The sequence below is a fragment of the Thamnophis sirtalis genome, unplaced genomic scaffold (assembly GCF_051295495.1).
Source record: "Thamnophis sirtalis isolate CommonGarterSnake01/CBP01778 unplaced genomic scaffold, rThaSir2_p1.2 scaffold_5, whole genome shotgun sequence".
Taxonomy (NCBI): Eukaryota; Metazoa; Chordata; class Lepidosauria; order Squamata; family Natricidae; genus Thamnophis; species Thamnophis sirtalis.
Window position 1 is genome coordinate 58,278,359 of NW_028261385.1, and position 22,378 is coordinate 58,300,736.

The 22,378-nt window shown below is 34.5% G+C and overlaps 1 protein-coding gene across 1 annotated transcript in view; it reads right to left on the reverse strand.

The window, feature by feature from the left end:
- Positions 1-901: 901 nt before the first annotated feature.
- The window catches only part of FBN2 (fibrillin 2), a 123,978-nt gene continuing 102,501 nt past the window's right edge, over positions 902-22,378 (reverse strand). Inside the window, exons 47-65 of the mRNA XM_087715879.1 lie at positions 21,009-21,137; positions 20,186-20,305; positions 19,408-19,533; positions 18,484-18,636; positions 18,006-18,071; positions 16,784-16,909; positions 16,545-16,664; positions 14,334-14,456; positions 13,839-13,970; positions 12,558-12,683; positions 11,890-12,096; positions 10,965-11,090; positions 10,097-10,219; positions 8,799-8,915; positions 8,175-8,303; positions 7,041-7,160; positions 6,484-6,715; positions 4,261-4,426; positions 902-2,811 (exon numbers count right to left, since the gene is read on the reverse strand). Coding sequence (XP_087572005.1) covers positions 2,446-2,811; positions 4,261-4,426; positions 6,484-6,715; positions 7,041-7,160; positions 8,175-8,303; positions 8,799-8,915; positions 10,097-10,219; positions 10,965-11,090; positions 11,890-12,096; positions 12,558-12,683; positions 13,839-13,970; positions 14,334-14,456; positions 16,545-16,664; positions 16,784-16,909; positions 18,006-18,071; positions 18,484-18,636; positions 19,408-19,533; positions 20,186-20,305; positions 21,009-21,137 — 2,807 coding nt within the window. The 3' untranslated portion in view covers positions 902-2,445. The remainder of the gene's footprint in view (positions 2,812-4,260; positions 4,427-6,483; positions 6,716-7,040; positions 7,161-8,174; positions 8,304-8,798; positions 8,916-10,096; positions 10,220-10,964; positions 11,091-11,889; positions 12,097-12,557; positions 12,684-13,838; positions 13,971-14,333; positions 14,457-16,544; positions 16,665-16,783; positions 16,910-18,005; positions 18,072-18,483; positions 18,637-19,407; positions 19,534-20,185; positions 20,306-21,008; positions 21,138-22,378) is intronic.

The window sequence follows — 22,378 nt, forward strand, 5'->3', positions numbered from 1 at the left end:
ACAGCCATCAAGAAGCCCTCATGGGATGGGAATCCTCAAATCCTTTCTATATGGGTATGATCTTGTGAGATCTATATGTGTGGGGGACCAGAGCTGTCATGTCACTAAATGCTGGGACGAAGGCATGTTGAGACCCAACCCAGGTAGAGCGCCTCCCTTCCGAGTCTAGGATAATTTGCCATGGCCAATTCACTGAAGCCAACTCACCATAGCCAATTTGCCACAGCCAACTTGCTGCACCTAACTCATCATGGTGAACTCACTGCAGGATAACTGGCCACAGGACAAGAATTACATAATATTTAAGAAGTGGTGGAATAGAATCATTAAAGAAAGGATGTAAAAGGAGGGACAAAATGAAATGTGAATGAAAAAATAATAATATTTTTTAATAATTATTTTAAATTAAATTGAATTGTTGAATTGTCCCACAGTAAATTGTCCCAGAGTGAGTTGGCCACGTTGAGTTACTCTATTCTGCTCCCCTCCTGCCTTTTCCTCTGTGCAGGAAAAGACGTCTCAGACTCTGGAAATTATTGCTCTTCCTACCTGTGCAGATTAGATCACATAAGTGATTAATTTAGGACCACCACTTAAAATTGTTAAATAAAATTACCAAGTCATTAACTTAATTCATTTAGATTCCCAATATACTTTAACCCACAATGTACAAGTGGAGCCCTTTTTCATACTTTCCACCTGTCCTGTTTTTCACAGTAACATTTTTCAGTTTTGTTTCAGGAAAAATGCTATAATTCACCCAGAAAACAATTATAATCCTGTGCAAATTCTGCAAAATTGAAAATAAGGAGAGAAAACACATCATCATCCTTCACTCTTAATGTTATAAGTTTGACCATTTCCCCATATCAAAAGAAAATAATGCAGCTACCAGAAAATAAGTTTTATTTCAGGAAAATTGATGCTGTATTAATACAAAGACCAACAAAATAATACTGCTTTTTTCCAAAATGCCATTTACAAGGTTTTCTCTTTTCATAAAAGAAAATAGACAGAAAATACAGAGTATGAACCAAAACAGTGAGCATAACTTCTGGTAATTTTTGATCAGTAAAGATTAAAAAAAAAAACAGAGGAAAAAGCAGGCATGGAATGTGTTTTGTGTTGGTTCACGTGAGGCTTTTTTATATGACTTGTAACAAGTACAAGTTATTATTTAATAGCACCATGGTGACATACACTTATTAAATGACAAATTAAAACAAAAATAAAAAACACACTAAAATAAATGCCAACACATTGTACAAAGGTAACATAAAATAGGTTATGATAAAAGGAGACATATTGTGTATAACTACAGCATTAATGAACATTCTTATTTTCCAATATGTGCTTTTTTCCATGCAGCATGAATAGTGTACACATATGACAATTCTGCAATAGCTCAGCCATGTTTATTTCAGGATGAATTCAAGCCAGCACCACTTAGAATGAAACATCTAAGATGTTCCCTTCTAAGAATACATGATTTGTAATCAGCTGCCTACAGTAATGCAAATACGTCAAGCACCTTTTGTTGTAGTTTATGAGGTTTGTGTGACATAGTGAGGTTACCTGAAGGAAATACAGTACGGGTTAGCTTGCAATACCAAGGATATCACAAGCATTCCAGGTATTTTGTTACAGTGGTTGTGCATCATTTCCATGAATAGTCTTCTCGGATAGAAAAATCTAGTTTGTATGATGTGTATATTGGGTATCAGCACCAAGTTTAAAGTTGAAATTCTGATCGTACTTATTTAAGATAATGCATTATTTAAATATCTTGCCTAGGGAAAAGAAAGCCCTTGGGTAGTATATTACAGTGCTCATTTAATCATGTGATTTTAAAAAAATGCTTTGTGGATAATAGGCACAAGACTGAGAGGAAACTTTTTCAATCTATTCGTTTCTGTTCTTTTTTCTAAAATACCTAATACATGTAATAGTTCAAATTCATAAAATTGCAAAGAAAAGCAAGTGTTTTCTTTTTCCTTTTTAACACAGATTGCTAATTTCTCCATATATTATTGCATTAAAAATAAATAAAATCTCTGTTTTTAATTTAGGAACTACAGCAAAATCATCAATATGCTAGAGTGCTAATAGGAATAAAAGTAACTCACATTTTGTGCCATTTAGTGCCATATATGATTTTTAAAGCACATCTTCTTTTTTTAAAAAATATATATTTAAAATTGAGATTATATAGACAATATAGTAATCATGATTGTTGGCATTGTAATCAAGGTTTTGGTAATAGAAATGTTGAGGTCTGTTCTTCAGTCTTATTCAGGACAGAAGGATGCAGAGGTCACTATTTGCAATTTTGGGTCTTCTGAAAAAGTAAATTACTGACCCCTTTAAAGCTTTCAAAACCAAAGTATATGATATGATACGTGAACAGAAGGGAATCCTTCATGATGGGAGTGAGGAAGGAAGGTTTTAATAGAGTTCAATCCAAAGTCTCATTTTAAGAGCTTCTCCAAGTTCCCCTAGGAGGTAGTTGTCCTCATTGCTTTCTTCCAATTTCTTTAGTTCTTCCTTTTTGTACAGAGGAATGCTAACTATTTCCAGTGTGTAAATACCAGCTGTGGGTTTTTTCTTAGCAACCTGAAGATAACTGAGTCCATCTTTCTGGTGTATCCGGAAGGTGCTGTTGTGATTACCAAAGGAGATAACATAGCGGTTGTGATTTGTGAGGGTCTGTATTGCAGGCATGAGATCTAATATATGTTCTTTATTGCCAAGGCCAGTTACGCTGAATCTCATCTTCAATGGAAGATCAATGTCCAAACTTTCCAAACTGATCTGTTAAACCACAAAACAAAGATAAGGGTAAAAGGGATAGGCAAACCTCAATATTTCTGTTTAGGCATTTTTTAAAACCATAGATCATTAATTATTCTAATTTTCCATCATTGCTGCTACCTGGCTGTAAAATGGTACCAAGACCAGAAACTGCATTTTGGAGCATGTATGGACATCTAATGGACATCTACCATTCTTCCAGAATATTTCATCCAACATGAATTTTACAGAAATAAGTCTAAATTATCATCTTTTATGCTCTAATAATTTACTGGGTAATTTATTCAACAGCAAAATATAGAATTTGCATAGAACCAGATCAGAAATACTGATCAACACACAAGCTGAACAAGCTTCTTGGATGAGAAGTGAAACAAAAGGAAAAAATAGGAAAGTCAAGTTCCCTTTTGAAAAAGCATCTTTGGGACAATCATGACCTAGATGTTTGAGAATCTCCACAGACGCTGATCAACATACTTTAATCATTTCACCAAAGCAACCTTCCTCACACACAGGCCTTCAGATGTGTGAGATTTATGTTTTGTCAGCTAGTAGGAACAAAGCATACATGGTGTTAAATATCAATTAAACCAAGTGTTTATCTAGAGGAAGGTTAGCATGAAGTAATTCTCACTCCTCACTGTTCTTTCATTTTAATAAAACAGTTGTGGGGGAAGTGTGTGTGATGTCTACAAATATCTGATAAATTGGAAAGCCTATTACTATGAAGGTTTACATCATCTGTGATGACCTAATCAAATGGCACAAAATCTTACTTGGCATCATTTGTGTGATGACTTCTGCACACATTAAGACATTTATACCATTACCATAATCATAATTAGCCAAATTATATAAACTGCAGTGAACATTTGATCCATTGCATAAAATATCTATTCCATTATGCACTGAAATTTCATTGCAGTTATAATGATTAATGACTAATGGTGAGAATAACCGCAAAGCATGAAAAAAAACAGTCAAGAATTGAAAGTAGAATTCAGTAGACCAGAACAAAATTATCAATTGGTTTATTTAAATTTCTGAGACTCACATGCTGTAATTCTAAAATGAATCTGAGTGGCTTATATCAAGTTTGATAAAGTAATCATATGAAGATTAATTTGAAACAGTTTTTTCAGGATTCTTCAATATTCTATAGTAACAATCTTTTTCTCTGATGATTGCAGATAAATTGCAACTCAGTCCAATTTCAATTATTTCAATTCAATTATTTTATTCTGTTTGTATATACAAAATCTCTTTGAAACTGGAAGGGCAGAACTACTGTGCATAATGATTTCACATTCTATATTAATGCAATGCAAACTCATGTAAAAAACTGCTATTGACAGAAAACAGTGGGCAAAAGAATATCACTCTTGATGTTATTGCTTAGATCTGGTTTTGGAAAACCAAGTACAAATCAGTTGGACAGTTTTTGCTTACCTCTCTAGGCTGAGATGGATTGAGGCTTCTTTTCTTCCTGCTGTCTTTTTGGGAGTATCCATTAATTTTACACTCGTAACATGCTTCTGGGGACAAAGCATTCTCTTCACCTTGATCCACTGGTAGATACTGGCCTTTACCAAATCCCATACCGGAGACACAGTGCCTGATAAATAATGTCATAATATTAGTACCCGGCAAAAGAAGCCTTTTTGTTACCAGGTTGCTAATTCATAAGAGAAAAGAGTAATGTTTTCAATCTTTTACTTTTCACCTTTTTTAGTAACTTAACTTCAGGGAGGGATTTATTCCTTTCTAAACTTTTTATGTATATTACATACATATTTAAACAAAAAAACAAAAGCAGGGACACTCACACAAATAGAACAAACATTTGTAAGACAAAGGAATAAATTTCTATTTCTTTCTTCAGAGTGGCAAGTCAATGATATATTTAAAAAGGTAATGTAAATGGAATTAAATATATATTTTATTGTCAAGATTCTCAATATATATTACTGCTATTTTGTATATAAAAATCAGAAATTGTATAGTGTCTTCATTCAAGGTGATGTGATATCAAAAATACATCACTGGATAATGATGATATATTCCATCATTAGCTTTGGAATTATGGTCATAAATTATGGCAGCCGTAAAGCAAGTCACCACATGATCTGACTCAACTTTATGTCCACACTCCAAATTTCCAGCCTGTGGTTGTTAAACAAATGAAGCAAAAGAACTACCTGACCACTCCCCTATATGCAAATAAAGGACTTTGTGAGAGTCTTTTTTTTTTTGACCCAGTGCTGCAGTTCCCCTCCTGTTTGCCAAAGAGACAAGCAGCATTTTTTTCTCTGAAGGAGACTGGCTGAAAAAGGTCTGTCCTGAAATCCAGTCTTAGATTTTGGGATGGACCTTTTTCAGCCTGCCCCCAGGAACCAACCAGACAGCAACAGCTTGCGATCTTGTAGACTTTCTGGAAAAACCAGCAGGGAAGTTTGCCAATGGCAATCATATGATTGCAGGGCGCTTGGCAACCAGTGGTGGGATTCAAATATTTTTACTACCGGTTCTGTGGGCTTGGCTTGGCGGACGTGGTGGGGAAGGATACTGTAAAATCTCCATTCCCTCCCCACTCCACCAGGGGAAGATTATTGCAAAATCCCCATTTCCTCTTGATCAGCTGGGACTCGGGAGGCAGAGAATACATGGGGGCGGAGCCAATCAGAGGTGGTATTTACCAGTCCTCTGAACTACTAAAAATTTCTGTCATCGGTTCTCGAGAACTGTCAGAACATGCTGAATACCACTTCTGTTGGCAACCCATCCTAAGTGTGAATGAGTTACCAAATGCCCAGATCACAATCCTGTGTCCTCATGGGTGCTGCAACAACTGTAAGTTCAGGTGCTGCTCAAAAATCTCTTTGTTCAGCACCAAAGTAATTTTTAATGGTCACTGAAAGAATGGTCATTAAACAAGGACTCTCTGTAATTGCAAGCCAATTGATAAGCACCAAATTGTGATCAGATGACTGCGGGTATGCTGTCAGGGAAGCAACTTCCAGGGTCAGATCAAAATAATTCAACTCATGAAACAACGGTGGAGAAGAGACATAGGATACCACAGAAAATAAGATTATTGTTTCTTGCATAATTTATGCAGCTAAAAAACTCTACTGATTAAATCTACTCCTGCTGAAAAAGGCTATTCTGTCAGTGGTGGTTTTACTCTGGAACTGGTTCACATTTAATTTTCATCCATCTGAATTATAGTTTGTAAATTCTGTATAATTGTAATGTAAACACCATGGCTACCATCTTATTCAGTTTCATAAATATTTCATGTTTAAGCAACAGGTATATGATTTGTCTTACAAAAATGTAACTGGAATAGCATGAATTCAGTGTACATTGGAGAACAGAGGACCTGGACATATATTACACATACATTCCTTTTTTGTGAAGGAACAAAAATTATAGTTTCTATTAACTATTATAGTTTCTATTAACTGTTTTAAACATTCAATCTTTCATGAAAGCATAATACGAAATCAGAGATCACAGATCAGGGATTTCACTAACAGGAAATATTAACTATTTATTAATGAACTAAGATTTGACTTCCAAGATAGTAGAAATTGCTTCATACTAAAATATGTTAGTTGCTCACAGTTTTGCAAAAGATGCAGGAAGAGTTTGCTACGATCAACTACTCACCCTTGCCCTGCTCTGTAATACCCCGGAGGGCAGCCACAGAGGTATCCGCCTTCAGTATTGGAACAGCCATAATTGCAGGGATTCTTAGTAGAAGAACATTCATTGACATCGTGGCATGCGCTATTGAGCTGATCATAAGAGAATCCAGAGGGACATGCACATTTGTAGCTTCCTAGAGTGTTGTAGCATGAAGCTGAACCACAAATGCTAGGATTTGTGCATTCATTCTCATCTGTTGGGCAATTAAAAGCATACTTTTTAAGTATACAGGTTTTATCAAGGGAGAGAACAGTGTGACAACAGTGACTAGTTTCTAAGGCTAATAAATGTATTTCCCGGTTTTCTTTTTTAAGATTGGCATACAGAAATAGGTGTTGTTTTAAAGAACATGGAATAACAAAATAAATATATTTCATTTTAATAGCAGGGGTTGGTATATCAATAGCAACATGAAGATTAAATGATATAAAATAAACTAATTTGTTGTTTCTGTACACCATTTTTATTCTCTACTTTGTATCAATTCTAGCACTCTTTATGTAAAATGAGTTTCTTACCGACACACTGATTCCACTGATAATGCTGGATATATCCATGTGGGCAGCTGCATCTGTAGCCACCAAGGATATTCTGGCAGCCATGCTGGCATCTGTGATTTCCATCACACTCATCCACATCTATAAATAAAGATATTAAAACAAAGAAAAAGATATAAGAATAAAGCAGTAAATAATTTGCTAAATTTTGTGTATATATGTTTAGAAAAACAATTCCATATTACTCATTGACATTTTCTTCTGAGCAAAAGATTGTTATTATTAAAGTTTTTACTAGTAGAAAAATAGATTCAAGCTGTAAAAATCCTCTACAACCATTACAAGAAAATAATGCTTCAGTTTTCTCTTGCTTCTCACTGAAGGATAATTATGAATCAAAGGCCAGGAGGGCAGCCCTACCCTTAGCCATTCAGTATTCAGTGGGAGAAGCAGATGCTTTATTGATGGTGGGGATGGGATGGGAATAACAATTGCACATGGTTAGCTAGAAAGTTAAGTTTACTTGTCGGCTATTGAGAAAAGGACAAGATTCAGGTAAATGAAAGGATGGAAGATTTATGACATATTTTGTACATTTCAGGTACTCTTTTATTTTCTCTCTCTTATTATTCATTTGTTTGTTGAATTTGTAGGCCAAATTGAAGACTCTGGAAAGCTTTATGAAATTAAAATAGCAGTAAAATACAAAACAACTAAAGCAATCCATTCAGGAAGAAAAAACATTATGTTCCTCACGGTGCTCAGAACAACAGCAATGTGGATAAGCTCAGTTACAGTGACAATGGGTATGTTGTTAGAAGACCTAAAGGAACAAGTTAGGCATAGATTGTCATCAATTTATGTGATAGAGAAAATCTATCTATGTGGTAACTAGGGGCTAAAAACAACTTGATGGCACATAATCGGTCAAAAATTCAAAATTGTCCAATCTATATTTCTATAGCTCTGCCACACATACATGACAAAATTCCAATAACACTAAGAGTTAAAAGAGTTCTGGTGAATAATAAAGATGCCAAAAATCACATGATGTCTAACAGATACAAATATGATTATTAAGTAATGACTGGCAATTTCCAGAAATACCTCTTCAGTATGTAATTTATGACACTCACAGTTTTCACAACTTATTACCTTCACAGTTCAATCCAGTGGAGTCTAAAGAGAAACCTCTTTGGCATTCACAGGCAAAACTTCCAGGAGTATTTTGACAGATTCCTTTAGATCCACAAAGTGAAGGCTGTGATCCACATTCATTGTTATCTACAAAATGGCATTTCATTTTTTCATAAATCAGATACCAAAAGAAAAATAAAGAATGCTATGTTCAAATTTTTTGCAGAATTGTATGCATAATTGATATTCTTAGTATCATAAAGACATGCTCTCAATTTCAAATATTATCAAGGCTTTTAGCTTTCATTATAATATATAAAAACTATTTGTACCTATTGCATACTATCAATGCAAGCAATATAGGAAAATTATGGTTTCACTTTGAGAATGTTTCACAATTTCCCTCCATATGAAAGAGGTTGCAAATAGCAATGAATATATGATAAAGATCAATAAATGGAAAGATATATGCCAAGTGGAATTGATCAAATTCTCATCTTAATCTTTTTCTTATTAAATCATATTAATCTGATTTTATTAATCTAGCAATCTTATTACTAGTCCGGTTTGTTGCTAAGGAGATCTGAGAAATGTTACATGTTTTTCATGAAACGAAAAACAACAACAACATTAACCTCTTACCTATACAGGCTGTATGATGTTGGGTGAAACCTGGTGGACATTTACATGTGAATCCCCCCAGAGTATTGACACAAAGGAATTGACAGTTATGTTGTTTACTTTGACACTCATCAAGATCTGAAAAAATAAAGTGTTTATTTCTTTTAAAATGAAGGCAACATAATTATTTAATCTAATATTTAATAACACCGCTGCAGCAATCAAAATTGCTTTTAAATGCAGTGAATTAGCTAAAAGGCTTTCTTTGATTCAACACAAAAAACAGCACAGTCTAAGTGCCACCCCTTATAAACATACATGTAGAATCACAATGGATATACTAAAAGGGTGGCGTTGTCCTACAATGGTATGGCACTCATTGCATCATTTGAGCCACCCCACCATAGATATCTGTTCCTTACCAATTTTGCCTAGAAAAATCCAATCTCTCTGGTTTTCTCATAAATTGTCCTTTTTTGGAATTCTCAAGATTCTAATTTTGTTAATATCCCATATTCTGTGTTGCCCTGTATGGTTTTCAGAGAAGAGGATGCTGGCAACTGGCCTGCCCTGCTGTCATTTGGGCAGATAGTGAGTTTGGTCAGGGTGATGGGAATGGCATCCAAAAAAGCATAAAAGATCAGGACTCCCTGAGCAATGCTTCCTTAAGGATTTGTGTATAGAGAAGCATCTTTAAAAACCCACAAAAATGCTCAGTAAGAATGGAATAATGGCAGTCTTTACACATTTGCCCATAGAACTGGAATATATAAACCAGGGGTGTCAAACTTGATTTCTTTGAGGGCCAGATCAGCATTGCAGTTCTCCACATGCTGGCGGGACGGGCAGCAGGGGGGCAGGCTGGATGGATGCTTCTGCAGCACTCTGCCAGCCAAAAGGGCATGGGAGTGTCCACGTGCGCCTCATTTTCATTCTCCATGGCTTCCTGCACAACTCTGATGGAGGTTTTCAGGCCCATTTTGGGCCCACTTTTTCACTCCTGATATAAACAATCCAATATAGGTGTAACTGAACTCTATGATTTTATCATTATTTTCTTTGAAGATATTTCGCTTCTCATTCAAGAAACTTCTTCAACTCTCTGAAGAAGATGAAGAGCTGAAGAAGCTTCTTGGATGAGAAGTGAAATGTCTTCAAAGAAAAACAAAAAAGTTTAGTTGCATCTTGAAAAGCACCTTTGGGATTGAATCCAATGGGCCACATTTAATATTATTGTTTTGATAGTTGATATAAAACATGAATGTATCACATAATAAATTAATTGGTTAGAAAATCCACTAAGTTACTCAATCTTTTACCTCTACAGGATTTTCCATCATCTTGGAGGATATAGCCACGTGGACATGAACATTGGTAGCTTCCTTCAGTATTCTTGCAGATAAAATTACAGGGTTTGGGAGACTGGGAGCATTCATCAAGATCTAATTACAGAATAATTCATATTCAAGATTAATTTATTCCATAGCATTGGATCCAAAATAAAACTAGAGGACAATGCCTAATAGACTAAAATTTATTTAAAAAAACATGTTTAAATAAGGTTAAAGACAAGATTCATCATAATAAAAAAGGCCAATCAACCTGATAGGCAATAAGAATTTTGAAATTCTCATTTAGTAATGGAAAAAGTTCCAACTCAATTCAGAGTTCAGCATTTGCAATCAAATTTGTAAAATGATTGAGAAAAAATATTTCAAGAAAGTTTAAACTCACAATATCAAATTTACAGTTCATATAGGAAGCTATGTAAGTTTCAGTCTCAAATTCTCACATGATAAACCACAGTGATATTACTACTTTCCAGTCTTCATAAAAATATTTCCAAAGGCACTGGAAGAAAATACTACTTTGCTTAAAATAATTTATGACATTAATCTCACTTCCCAATTCCAAGCTTTGGAACTCTACAGAACAAGAACACTATTTTTGATCACAATACAGGGACTATGTTAAAAAGCGTTAAGTTACTATTCCTATTGACATGAGACAGTCTTGAATCAGGAATATAATTGAAGGGAACCTTTTATATTTGATGAAAAAGTAAATACAGAGCATGAGGCTTTGTAGCACAATATTTTAAATCACAAAATGGAAAATGTAACAAGTTATAATATAGATATAATAATAAACTATAATATAGAAGTAACTATAAAGGCTATAACTTACCCACACAAGAAGTACCACTTATATCAGTAGTATAGCCAACTTTGCAAAAACATCTGAAGGAACCCATGGTGTTTATGCATTGGCCATGTCTGCATAAATTTGGCATGACCTTACACTCATCAATATCTATGGAATAAAAAATAAGAATTATTTTTTATTTTGGCATGTAATTGCTTGCAGTTAATGAAATACATGCCATTAAAAATACAAATTAATGATATAGTCATATCCCTATGAGTTTTTTGTATGTATCAAAGCGTAATACCTTTCTGTCTATGGACAAAATGATTCATCAGCAGAGAAGCAAGCATTATTTAGGCAGACTGAAAATGAGGGTGTTAAGATTTAAAAAGCTACTGAAAAAAATCAGGATAATTTTTTAAATAAATGAGAACCCCTGCAGCATCTTCCTTTTCCCCAAACCACAGCAGAACTTTGCTACTTCTGTCTCACTCATAGCCAACATAGATTATCCCAAATTTCACTTTATAGTATTTCAATATGATGCCTACTAGTTTTAATCACAACAGTTAGTATCAATTGTTTCAATGTTACTACAATATTAAAATTTGGTAGAGAAATGCAAAAGAAGTGCCAATTTTTGAATGGTGCACTTCTGCATGTTGTCTTGAGATTGGGAAGATTGGACAATTTATTAACAATGAATTTTCTGGCAGTTTATCAATGAATAATCTCTATAATATAAATCAATAGAAATAATCCATTTTAATTATTAACTGCATTGGAAAATTTCACGAATGTGAAATTGTTTGCTAAGCAATGTAGCTAAAGTACACCACAATATTCTTCTATTTTCAAAATCAAGATATCCTTAGGGATACTAAGGCAATATTATACATCTTCATCTTCCTACCACCCTATAGATAGAAAAAGGAAACTTGTCTGAAGATTCCATGAAGAATACCTGTCCCATCAGTGGTATATCCTGGACCATGTGGACACAGCTTCTTGTACTGAGTTGTTACTAAGAGTGGGCAAATCTCACACTGATTGCCCCACCCCCTTCCACCATCACAACAGCATTCTGATTTGGTGACAAGATTACGGCTACTGGAAGCCATTTGACACATTGTCTGCAAGACTTCAGCAAAGCAGAAACCTTGTCGGTTGTCTGTGTAATGAGTGTGGAGAAATAACATACACATTTAAGTAAGGAGCATTTCATTCTGTTAAAATAATTTCTCATTTTTCAGTCACGCTCCCTAGAGTAACCATATTTTGGAAAACATATATTTTCATAAAAACAGCATCTAAATATACATTTCATGAAATAAAATGAAGATTTTTAGCTATGATAACAATTTAACACTTCACATATAATAACTTTTAACTCAAAACATTTGATTGTTTATTTCAAAACATTTGATAATTTATCTCTCTTACATCAAAGTAATTTAAAAAAAATGATTGTAGCATCCTAATAATAATAATAAAGTTAGTAAAGATTGATTTTTGTGAAAAAAAACAACTACTCTATTTTATGTGGCAAACAAGATATCTTTATTCTTGTCAGAAGCACCTACAAACTATAAACAAACAGAAATAGAAATTAAGGAATAAAAATTTACTTGCCAATGCATTCAGTTCCAGATGGGCTTGACTGGAAACCTTCATTACACTCACATATGTAACTTCCAATAATGTTTATACAACGACCATTTTCACAGATACCAGGCTTACTGTGGCATTCATTTTCATCTTGATCACAAGAAAACAAACAAAAAATGAAATAACACAAAAGCAAAAAGAGTAACAGTAATTCCCACAATTCAAAATGAAAGCTACACTTCTGATGATAGCCGATTTAAAAAAATTTCAATGCTAAAAAGTCTAACCTCAAAAGACAGTCATATTAAGTGTAAAAAAAAATTGATATGATTTTAATTCTTAGAAAGCTTGCATTTCTAAAAAACATTTCAATGAGAGCAGTGGTGAAGGAGAGATATATAACAATTACTGCATGATAGGGATCTGCATCTGCCTTGGTACAAATATGTGTAAAATTGCTGAAAAACCTAAATGGTAAATAGTCGGAGACTAGAAGGAAAGTATGCACTTAATTGAATAACTATTTGAAGCTTTAGCTGGATTGAACAAAGAAAATAATATAAAAAGATGTAATTTCTAATGAACAAAAATATTTTAAAACTCTTATTTCATGATTGACAATTCTTCATGATATTTATAGCTATACATTAAAAGTAATGTATTTTTCATATTGCAAAATTTTCAGGTTTATTTTTTCCAGGTGTCTTAAACTATAAAGATACAAATCTACTAAGAGCTGATAAAATATGCCGGTAGTTTGTTTGTTTTCTAGCAACACTACCTTGATAATGCAATTACTATTCATTGTCACATGACAATTTATAATGACTCAATACATTCTAACCATAATATATGTAAGCCTTTTATTATAAGAGTCCTTTGTGAAATATAGATTTTTTATTTTTGCAATCCTAAATTGACTTGGCAATGTTCTCCCTAGTAGATGTGGGAACTAAAATGTCAGAGGTTGCCAGGCAGAATTATACATAGTCTTGGCATGAAGCTCTGTATCAAGGTGTTCAGTTATACCTCTTAACTCGTTAGGGTCTGGCCTTAGTTTCTGGAATGTGGAAGGTAATACATCTGTGTATTACCTGTAGAAGTCCTGTTAGCAGCTACTGCCTATGAACAAGCCTTTTTTGTATTACAAACCTTATTTGGATTCTATAGCTGCTTCTCTGACAATTGTATACAAATATAATGCCTAGCAATAACATACACAATAAGAATGAATTATTAAATCAAATAGTTTGCTTTTAATTTAATTACAGAGAAAAAAGTAAAGTACCTAGTTTCGGTACCTACCAATACAACCTTCACCATCTGGTCTTCGAGTCATTCCAGGGGGACATATGCACATGAAGGTTCCAATCAGATTTTTGCACATCATGCCTCTTGATTCACAATCATGTAGACCCTCTGCACATTCATCGAGATCTTTTCAGAAAACAAAATAATATAAATGGTGGACAAACATATCTATTTTTTCTTAATACCAGAGTTAATTGGAAATTGAATGGCATCCCAATTCTTGTAACCTTATCAAAAGCCAAACTGAAATATAATGCAGCAATTCAGTAATTTATGAGGGACAATATTTTTAATTAACACCAAATAATTCAATGTTTTATTATACATTCTGCATACATTCTTTAATGCTCAGTTCCATCTTTCATACATTATCGCAATAGCCTTCTCTTCTATAGTACATTGTCATGCTTCAGTTTCAGAAACTTTACAGAATACATTGTTCTATAAATTGTATTGGCAAAAGTGTTAACATGCTAAAGAGATCCTTACCTTTGCACATTTTCTGGTCCTCTCTTAATTCATATCCCACTGGACAAGTGCATTCATAAAAACCATACGTATTTATACAGCGAAAAGCACAAAGCAAAGGATTTTGTGCACATTCATTTATATCTAAGCAAGACAAACAGAATAATACACTTGCATTTAATAGTATACTTATACTTTATAATTAATCATTTTTTCACATTTGTTAATGCTGTGGGTGGTGCAGTTACATGTGGATAAGAATTAATGAAGTTCTTTCTCAACAAACAAAATTTAGTGTACTGGTCATACATGACTTGTTTTATTCCTAAAATAATTAATAAATACCTAAAATAATTATCATTATTATTATCCAACAATATTTAAAACAATAAAACATAATTAGAACAAATAAATAGTAGGGAAAGAGATGTTACCAAGGTCGTAAAATGAGGACCCAGATTGTTGGGGGCAATAAGCTGACTTTCTAAATCGATTAGAGAGGGCTGTAAAACACTGTGAAGCAGTATATAAGTCTAAGTGCTATTCTATTAATAATGGAAACATCTCACTAGTTCACCAGTGTGCAGAGGTCCCTAGGCCTCAATGCATCAGTTGAATATATTTTACTTTATCAAGCCCACTCTACATGCAGGAATGCATAGACATGAGATTCACTGCTGCTGTTTGTGTTTTTGCTATATTGTGGGGGTTCTGGCCATCTTAAAGCTGAACTGATTAATTTCAGGCAATTAACAATGCAATTAATTGAAAACTTGCTACAGTCCTACCATCTTATTTTTCTCTTAAATATACCGTATTTTTCAGAGTATAAGACACTCCTTTTTTTCCTCAAAAAAGAGGCTGAAAATCTGGGTGCCCCTTATACATCAAATACAGCATTTTTTGCCAACCCTTTCACCAAAATGGCTGTGCAGAGCCTTATGAAAACTTTCAGAGAACACTTGGGAGCTGGGAGGGCAGAAATGAGCAAAAAATGGGCTGTTTTTTGCCCCCCCCCCAGCCCCCAGCAGCCTCCATAAGGCTATGCATGCAATTTTTTTTGATAAAAAACAGGCCCGTTTTCACGAAAAACGGACCATTTTTTGTTAGCGCCCCCCCCCCCGGAGCACTCTGTAAGCTCCCCCAAGGTTATTCATGCCTTTTATTTGAAAAAAACAGGCTCATTTTCATGGAAAATGGGCCGGTTTTTGGAGGTTTTCAGAGTGCAAAAACTTTTTTTTCCTTTTGGAAAGCTCTTTTACTGATGAGAATTACATTGATCAAGTGCTATGCCAGCAGAAACAAAATCTTAAGGTTTGTCAGTGATTTCCTTCTCCAGCACATGGATAAATACACCTGGAAACATCTACCTACCTACTTACTCTCTCTCTCCCTACCTACCTACTGTATTTCTCTCTATCCCTTTATCTACCTACCTACTACTTTCTCTCTCCCTACCTATCTACTGTATTTCTCTCTCTCTTTCTATTTCTCTCTATCACTCTATCTACCTATCTACCTACATACAAACTCTCTCTCCCTACCTATTGTATTTCTCTCTCTCTCTCTATCCCTTTATTTACCTACTTACTCTCTCTCCCTACCTATCTACTGTATTTCTCTCTTTCTATTTCTCTCTATCACTCTATCTATCTACCTACCTACCTACACACACACTCTCTCTCCCTATCTACGTACTGTATTTCTCTCTCCCTCTCTCTATCCCTCTACCTACTTACTACCTACCTACCTACCTACTCTCTCTCCTACCTACCTACTGTATCTCTCTCTCTCTCTCTTTCTCTATCCCTTTATCTACCTCCCTCCCTCCCTCCCTCCCTCCCTACCTACCTACCTACCTACCTTCCTACTATATTTCTCTTTCTTTTTCTCCCTCTCTATCCGTCTATCTACCTACCTACTTTTTTTTTAATTTGCCTCTTCAAAACCTTGGTGCATCTTATATTTTGGTACATGGTATACGCCGAAAAATATGGTAAGTACCCAGAACAGGCTAGCTGTTGAAATACACTCTTCATTTCAGAGGTGGGTTGCTCCCAGTTTGGCTGAACCGGTAGTGGCGGCGGTGGGAGGCTCTGCCCACCTGCTTCTGCGTATGTGCAGAAGCATTGCATGCATGCACAAGCATGCACGTGAGCATGAGTGAATGGTAGTAAACCAGTTAGCAACCCACCACTGCTTCAGTTGTATAAAAAATATACTGTAACTTACCTTCACAATTCATCATTGGCCCAGGTTCAAATCCATCCAGGCAATTGCACTCAAAACTACCAATCACATTGGAACATGTGCCATTTCCACAAGGATTACCAATGGAACATTCATCAGTATCTAAAATATAACAGGCCAAACAAGTATTTTAAAACTGAAATTCAAGCCAAATTTATAAACTTTAATGGTTATAAAACATGTAGTATATAAACAACATGCAATAAAGAATCAGCACACACCTACACATTGCACTCCAGTGTAGTCAAGGTTGTAGCCCAAGGGACATTCACAACGGAATGATCCATCAGTGTTTATGCAGTGTCCATTAGAACAAATACCAGGATTCTCCAGACATTCATTGACATCTAAAGGAAAAAGTTATGCCAAATCTTTATTCTTTATTAAGATTTCGGTGTACCATTATTGAATAATAGAATGTCAGTTTCTTCTGTTAAAAACAGTGAGTAAAAAACAGAAAAAGCTTTAACACACCACAGGTTTAAATGCAATATCTGCTATCACTTTCATTAAAATTTTATTCATAAAATAATGTCAAGAGCATACAAGAATATCCTTTCAGGGATTCACCAGATTTATTCTCATTACATATTGTTGAAAATGTTTTTAATTTGACTGGAAATATTTTTAATTTGACTGGATGCTAGCATAGGATGTACATGTGATTAGCTAACTTTTATAGGTTTATATTTTAAAATGTGAAGTGCTAACTGTTTAGCATTTTGGTATCAACATGTTAACTAGTGCAATGATTTATATATTTAAGTATTTATTACATTTGTTTTTATATATTTTATTAGAATTTAATTTTTTATTAAGCAACTTTAATTTTTAATACAATAAATGGGATATAACAATTTATTTATTAATGATATAAACCAGCATTAACTATAATAATATTAAACAATATTGTACTAAAGATAAAGGTAAAGGTTCCCCTGCACATGTGTACTAGTTGTTCCCGACTCTAGGGGGCGATGCTCATCTCCGTTCCCAAGCCGAAGAGCCAGCACTGTCTGAATATTTCTTTGCGGTCATGTGGCCGGCATGAATAAGCGCCGAAGGCGCATGGAGCGCTATTACCTTCCCACCAAAGGTGGTTCCTATTTTTCTACTTGCATTTTTATGTGCTTTCGAACTGCTAGGTTGGCAGAAGCTGTGACAAGTAACGAGAACCCACTCTATTACGCAGCACCAAGGATTCGAACTGCTGACTTTCTGATCGACAAGTTCAGCATCTTAGCCACTGAGCCACCGGGTCCCTTACCTTATGATAATTCTACACTTAGAGGCAGCAAAGCTTTCTTGAAATAAAATGTATATTCACTTCCCTTAGTTAAGTATATAAATCCTTTTTTAAAAGAGATCCATCCTATACACAATTTCTTTTATTATATAAAACAAGAGTGATATTTAGTCTCGTGGTAATGAGGAAATTTGTACCTTCTCTTGTATCATCTATTCCAGGTATTGTTCCATGGCCAAATGGACACAGATCCTGAAAAGCAACTGTTAAAAGAAAATTGTTGAAATACCACTACTAGGGAGACAATATACAAAGCAATATATTAAACTCGCTATTGTAATTTAAATAGCATTTTCAACACATTCTATCAAGGAAATTTTCCAATTACTCTTGTATAAGGAATTCAGCTAAGCGAAGAGTACGTCCAAAATGTAATCAGTAATTATAGCTGTAATACTGCTCAGCATCTAGTATAAGATGATAATAAAAACAGATGAAGAAAGTTTTTCTATGATAGGTTCCAACTCATGTTTTTCTACTTCCAATTTCATATGATGACTTGATGAGTGAGATCCCATATTTTAATTTAGGATGTGGTTTTTTAAATGGAGACACTATGTATTGGCTTCAGGTTTCGTTTTCTGCTTTTCTTGAAAAGCTTTGCAAAGTTTTTACCTTCTTCTTCCTTAGGACACAGTTCACATGGATCACCCCAACCTTCTCCTGGCATCTTGCTGCAACAACATTTTGCCTTGGTGGTATTAGATGCTTTTGGCACAGAGCACTTCCCATTCTCAAAGTTAGTGAAACAGAAGCTCTGTCGAGTATCTGAGAGAAATCAAAAGTCATACCACTGTAATTAATTCCACATTAAGAATGAATTAATCCAGGCTTTTTACTTGGAAATATTCCAACATAGACATTCCTCATCAGTAGGAAATAGTAATTCGCCATACATTGCCATGTTTTTGATTAAGCCTTAGTGTTGATTACCAACAATAATTTGTATTAATCACAATTCACTACAGTCCTACTTAGGATTAATTAGTACATGCTTAATTAGCAACAATTACTTTTATGTTCAATCCTATATCATGAAGTTAGTTGAGATTTCTTTTAAATGTTTATTTGCTTATTTTTTTTAAAAAGGCATGTAGCAATAGCAATAGCAATAGCAGTTAAACTTATATACCGCTTCATAGGGCTTTCAGCCCTCTCTAAGCGGTTTACAGAGTCAGCATATCGCCCCCACAGTCTGGGTCCTCATTTCACCCACCTCGGAAGGATGGAATGCTGAGTCAACCTTGAGCCGGTGAGATTAGAATCGCTGAACTGCAGATAACAGTCAGCTGAAGTGGCCTAACCACTGCGCCACCTTGGCTCTACAGCTATACAGCTGAATTTGTTACATTTACTCTTCATATCTACAAAATTTGTTATATTAAATGATCCTTTTAACTATTCTGACAAAATTTTAAAGGGAAATGGGAGATAGAAATGGTTTTATTCAATAAAAAACATGATTCCATATTGTTGTTAATTTAATCACTCATAATATTTGACTTCATTATTATTATCTGTTATAACAATTATACTTACCAAAACATCTCCTGCCATTGTCAGATATTACAAAACCTTGAGGGCAGATGCACTGAAATCCTCCTGGAGTATTAGTGCAGGATCCAAACAGGCATATGTTAGGATCCTCATTACATTCATCAATATCTGAAAATATAATTAAAACAATAAATATTTTCTATTGCAATCAGTTGAACCAGAGAATGGACAGAAAACGTTGTAATTCTCAAGGTATCATATGTTAAAGAAATTTTAAAATCACATGTATCTTAGATTAAAAACATTTTGTTTTTATTAGTTTGCTTCAGATATGGTTTTGATAAATAATTAGCAAAGACACTTTTTTCTGAATATAAAAATAGCATCCATCTCAATTTTTTTTTAAAAATGCAGGTACTGCATTCAAGAGGAAAATTTGTTCATAGAAAACAATGCATAAGTTTATAAAATATATAGTTACAATCTCCTGAATTCCAAAAAGTCACATAAAGAAACAGGCCACCTATAACTAATGTGAATATAGACCAAATAGGAAATTTATGATGATCCAAGGCTTGACTACAATTTTCATAAGATTTATTCAGCATGGGAACAACATCTGAAAGATCACAAAGATCAGTATGTTTCTAGTACCACAGAACAATCACACACCCACACCCACACACACCTCTGGTGTGTGTGTGTGTGTGTGTGTGTGTGTGTGTGTGTGTGTGTGTGTATAGCGCAATACTTAAATTTTATTTCCATAAACAGTTTTGTTACCATGCAAATCATCTCCAGAAAGAAAAGGCAGCCTTACCAATGCAGCTTTCACTTTTTACTTCATATCCTGGTGGGCAGATACATCTGAATGATCCTTCCAAATTTTGACATGTCCCAGGAAAGCATGAGCCAGGAAGCACTACACACTCATTAATATCTAAATAGAATGGAGGGGGAATACATGGCAATTTAAGGATTCTGAGTTGAATTCATTTCTTACATTTATATTCTGTCTGGCATCCTAGAGAGCAAGATTCATTATTTATCCATAACAGAAGCAGGCATAGATCCAACTGACAGACTGTCTCATAATCACTTAATGACTCTCATGAATAAATTTAATTTCTACTGATAGTTCAGTAGTTTGATTACTGCACCATAAAGTATACAAACATAATAGGCAAACATTGTATACAAATTCTATGAACTTCCCTCAATTACTATCACTACTTTTCTGGATTCTTTTCTAGTAAGTTCATCTATATAGAACTGCTATCTTCAAGAAAGTGTCATGGCTGAAAGAACTGTTAAATCTGCAGATGAAAAAATTACATCTAATGTTAAAATCAGCCCCTGCAGATAGTGCATAATCAAATCTCTTGCATGGAAATTTAATGGTATATTTATCCTATAGAAATTAAGCTACTTCAGATCTGCATCCCAAATAGCTAAATGTTAGGCAGCCAATAAATTTAAATACATAAATAAAATAATTACAAGTTCTATGAGTGGTGCCTAAAAATTCAGAGGAATATTGTAAAATATTTGTAAAAGTATATTCCACAATGTCCAGTGCAGCTGATTAAATGTGCATTACATTGTAGTAGCATAGAGCTCTCAATAACTGCTTTTATACATACCAATACAGTTTTTGCCATCTGGAGTAAGTTCATAACCTTCATTACATAAACATTTGAAAGAACCAATTTCATTAAAGCATCTTCCATTTCTGCACACCTGCCCAAAGAAGGAACTGCACTCATCAATATCTATAAACAAGAAAAAGTTAAGTATTTCTCACGAGCTCAATACAAGGACATGCATATATAGGCAGAGTTACCATTTTAAGGTATGAACACAGCTAATGGATAAAATCATAGAAATTGCACAACAGAGCTGTAAGGAAAGAGGTATATTTTTATCCTTGCATATGAAAAAATAATATCTCAAGCACTTTAAGGTATATGGAATTTTTAAGAATAGATATTACTAGACAGATCTTTATTTTTTTAATATTTCATTCATCAAAGAAATCTATTCAGAAAGACCAGAAATATTTGCATATACATTTTGATTTTAATCTTTAGTGCATATACAAAAGCCAATATGGCTGCCACTGTCAACCCTGAAGCTGATCTGACTGGAGCCATATTGGAGCTTCAGTGCTGCCCGACTGGAGCTGAGGGAAAGGGAGAGGGGATTAGAAATAGCGGGTGTTGTGTAGCTAAAATAAAATATTTTCTCTTGAGAACCAAGGACATTCTCATACCTGGACCAAGGAAGGAGGAGTGAGGTCACTAGACAACCAGACAGCAACTTGATGAGACCATGTGGCTAATTGTTTGGGGTTGTGGGAAAGCTTTCTCTTTTAATTAGGTGAAACCCGCGGGGACCTTCAGTGTTCTTTTTTACCAGATTTGTGCCAATATGATATTTCCAATAAAGCTATTCTTTGAGGAATTCATCTGCCTCTGGGTTTTGCTAGGACTATTACATGGACTATTACACTTTATGGCAGAACTACAAAGAGAGGCTTCTTTGATTAGGTCATTGACTAAAGCAAAGAAATCATTCAAGTCTTTGCACATGACCTAATAACTCGTACCAGCATCAGGTATGTTATCCAAGAAAATTCTAGGCACAGGAAGAGTTAAACTGAGTTGAAACGGTCCATTCATATTCACTTACTGGATAGTGAAAAATGAGAAGAGTGTTTCAGTTTAGCAGAGGAAAGAAAATCTTCCAATTTTGAGGAGGGAGGCATTGCCTGGGCAAATGGATAGCAGCACTATTATACTCTGGTTGATATTTTGACTGCTGGCTGGGAATAAGCTGGAGGCATATAGCATCAAATCAGAGGATAAGCACAATCACCTTGCCTAACTGGCTGGCACACCAACAAACCAAGACATTTTAGTTTGACAGTTATATTAAATAGATGCAACAGAGACAGGGCCCCACTGGCAATGGGGAGTACAAATATAGTGTATGTTGATATATGAAAAAGAGG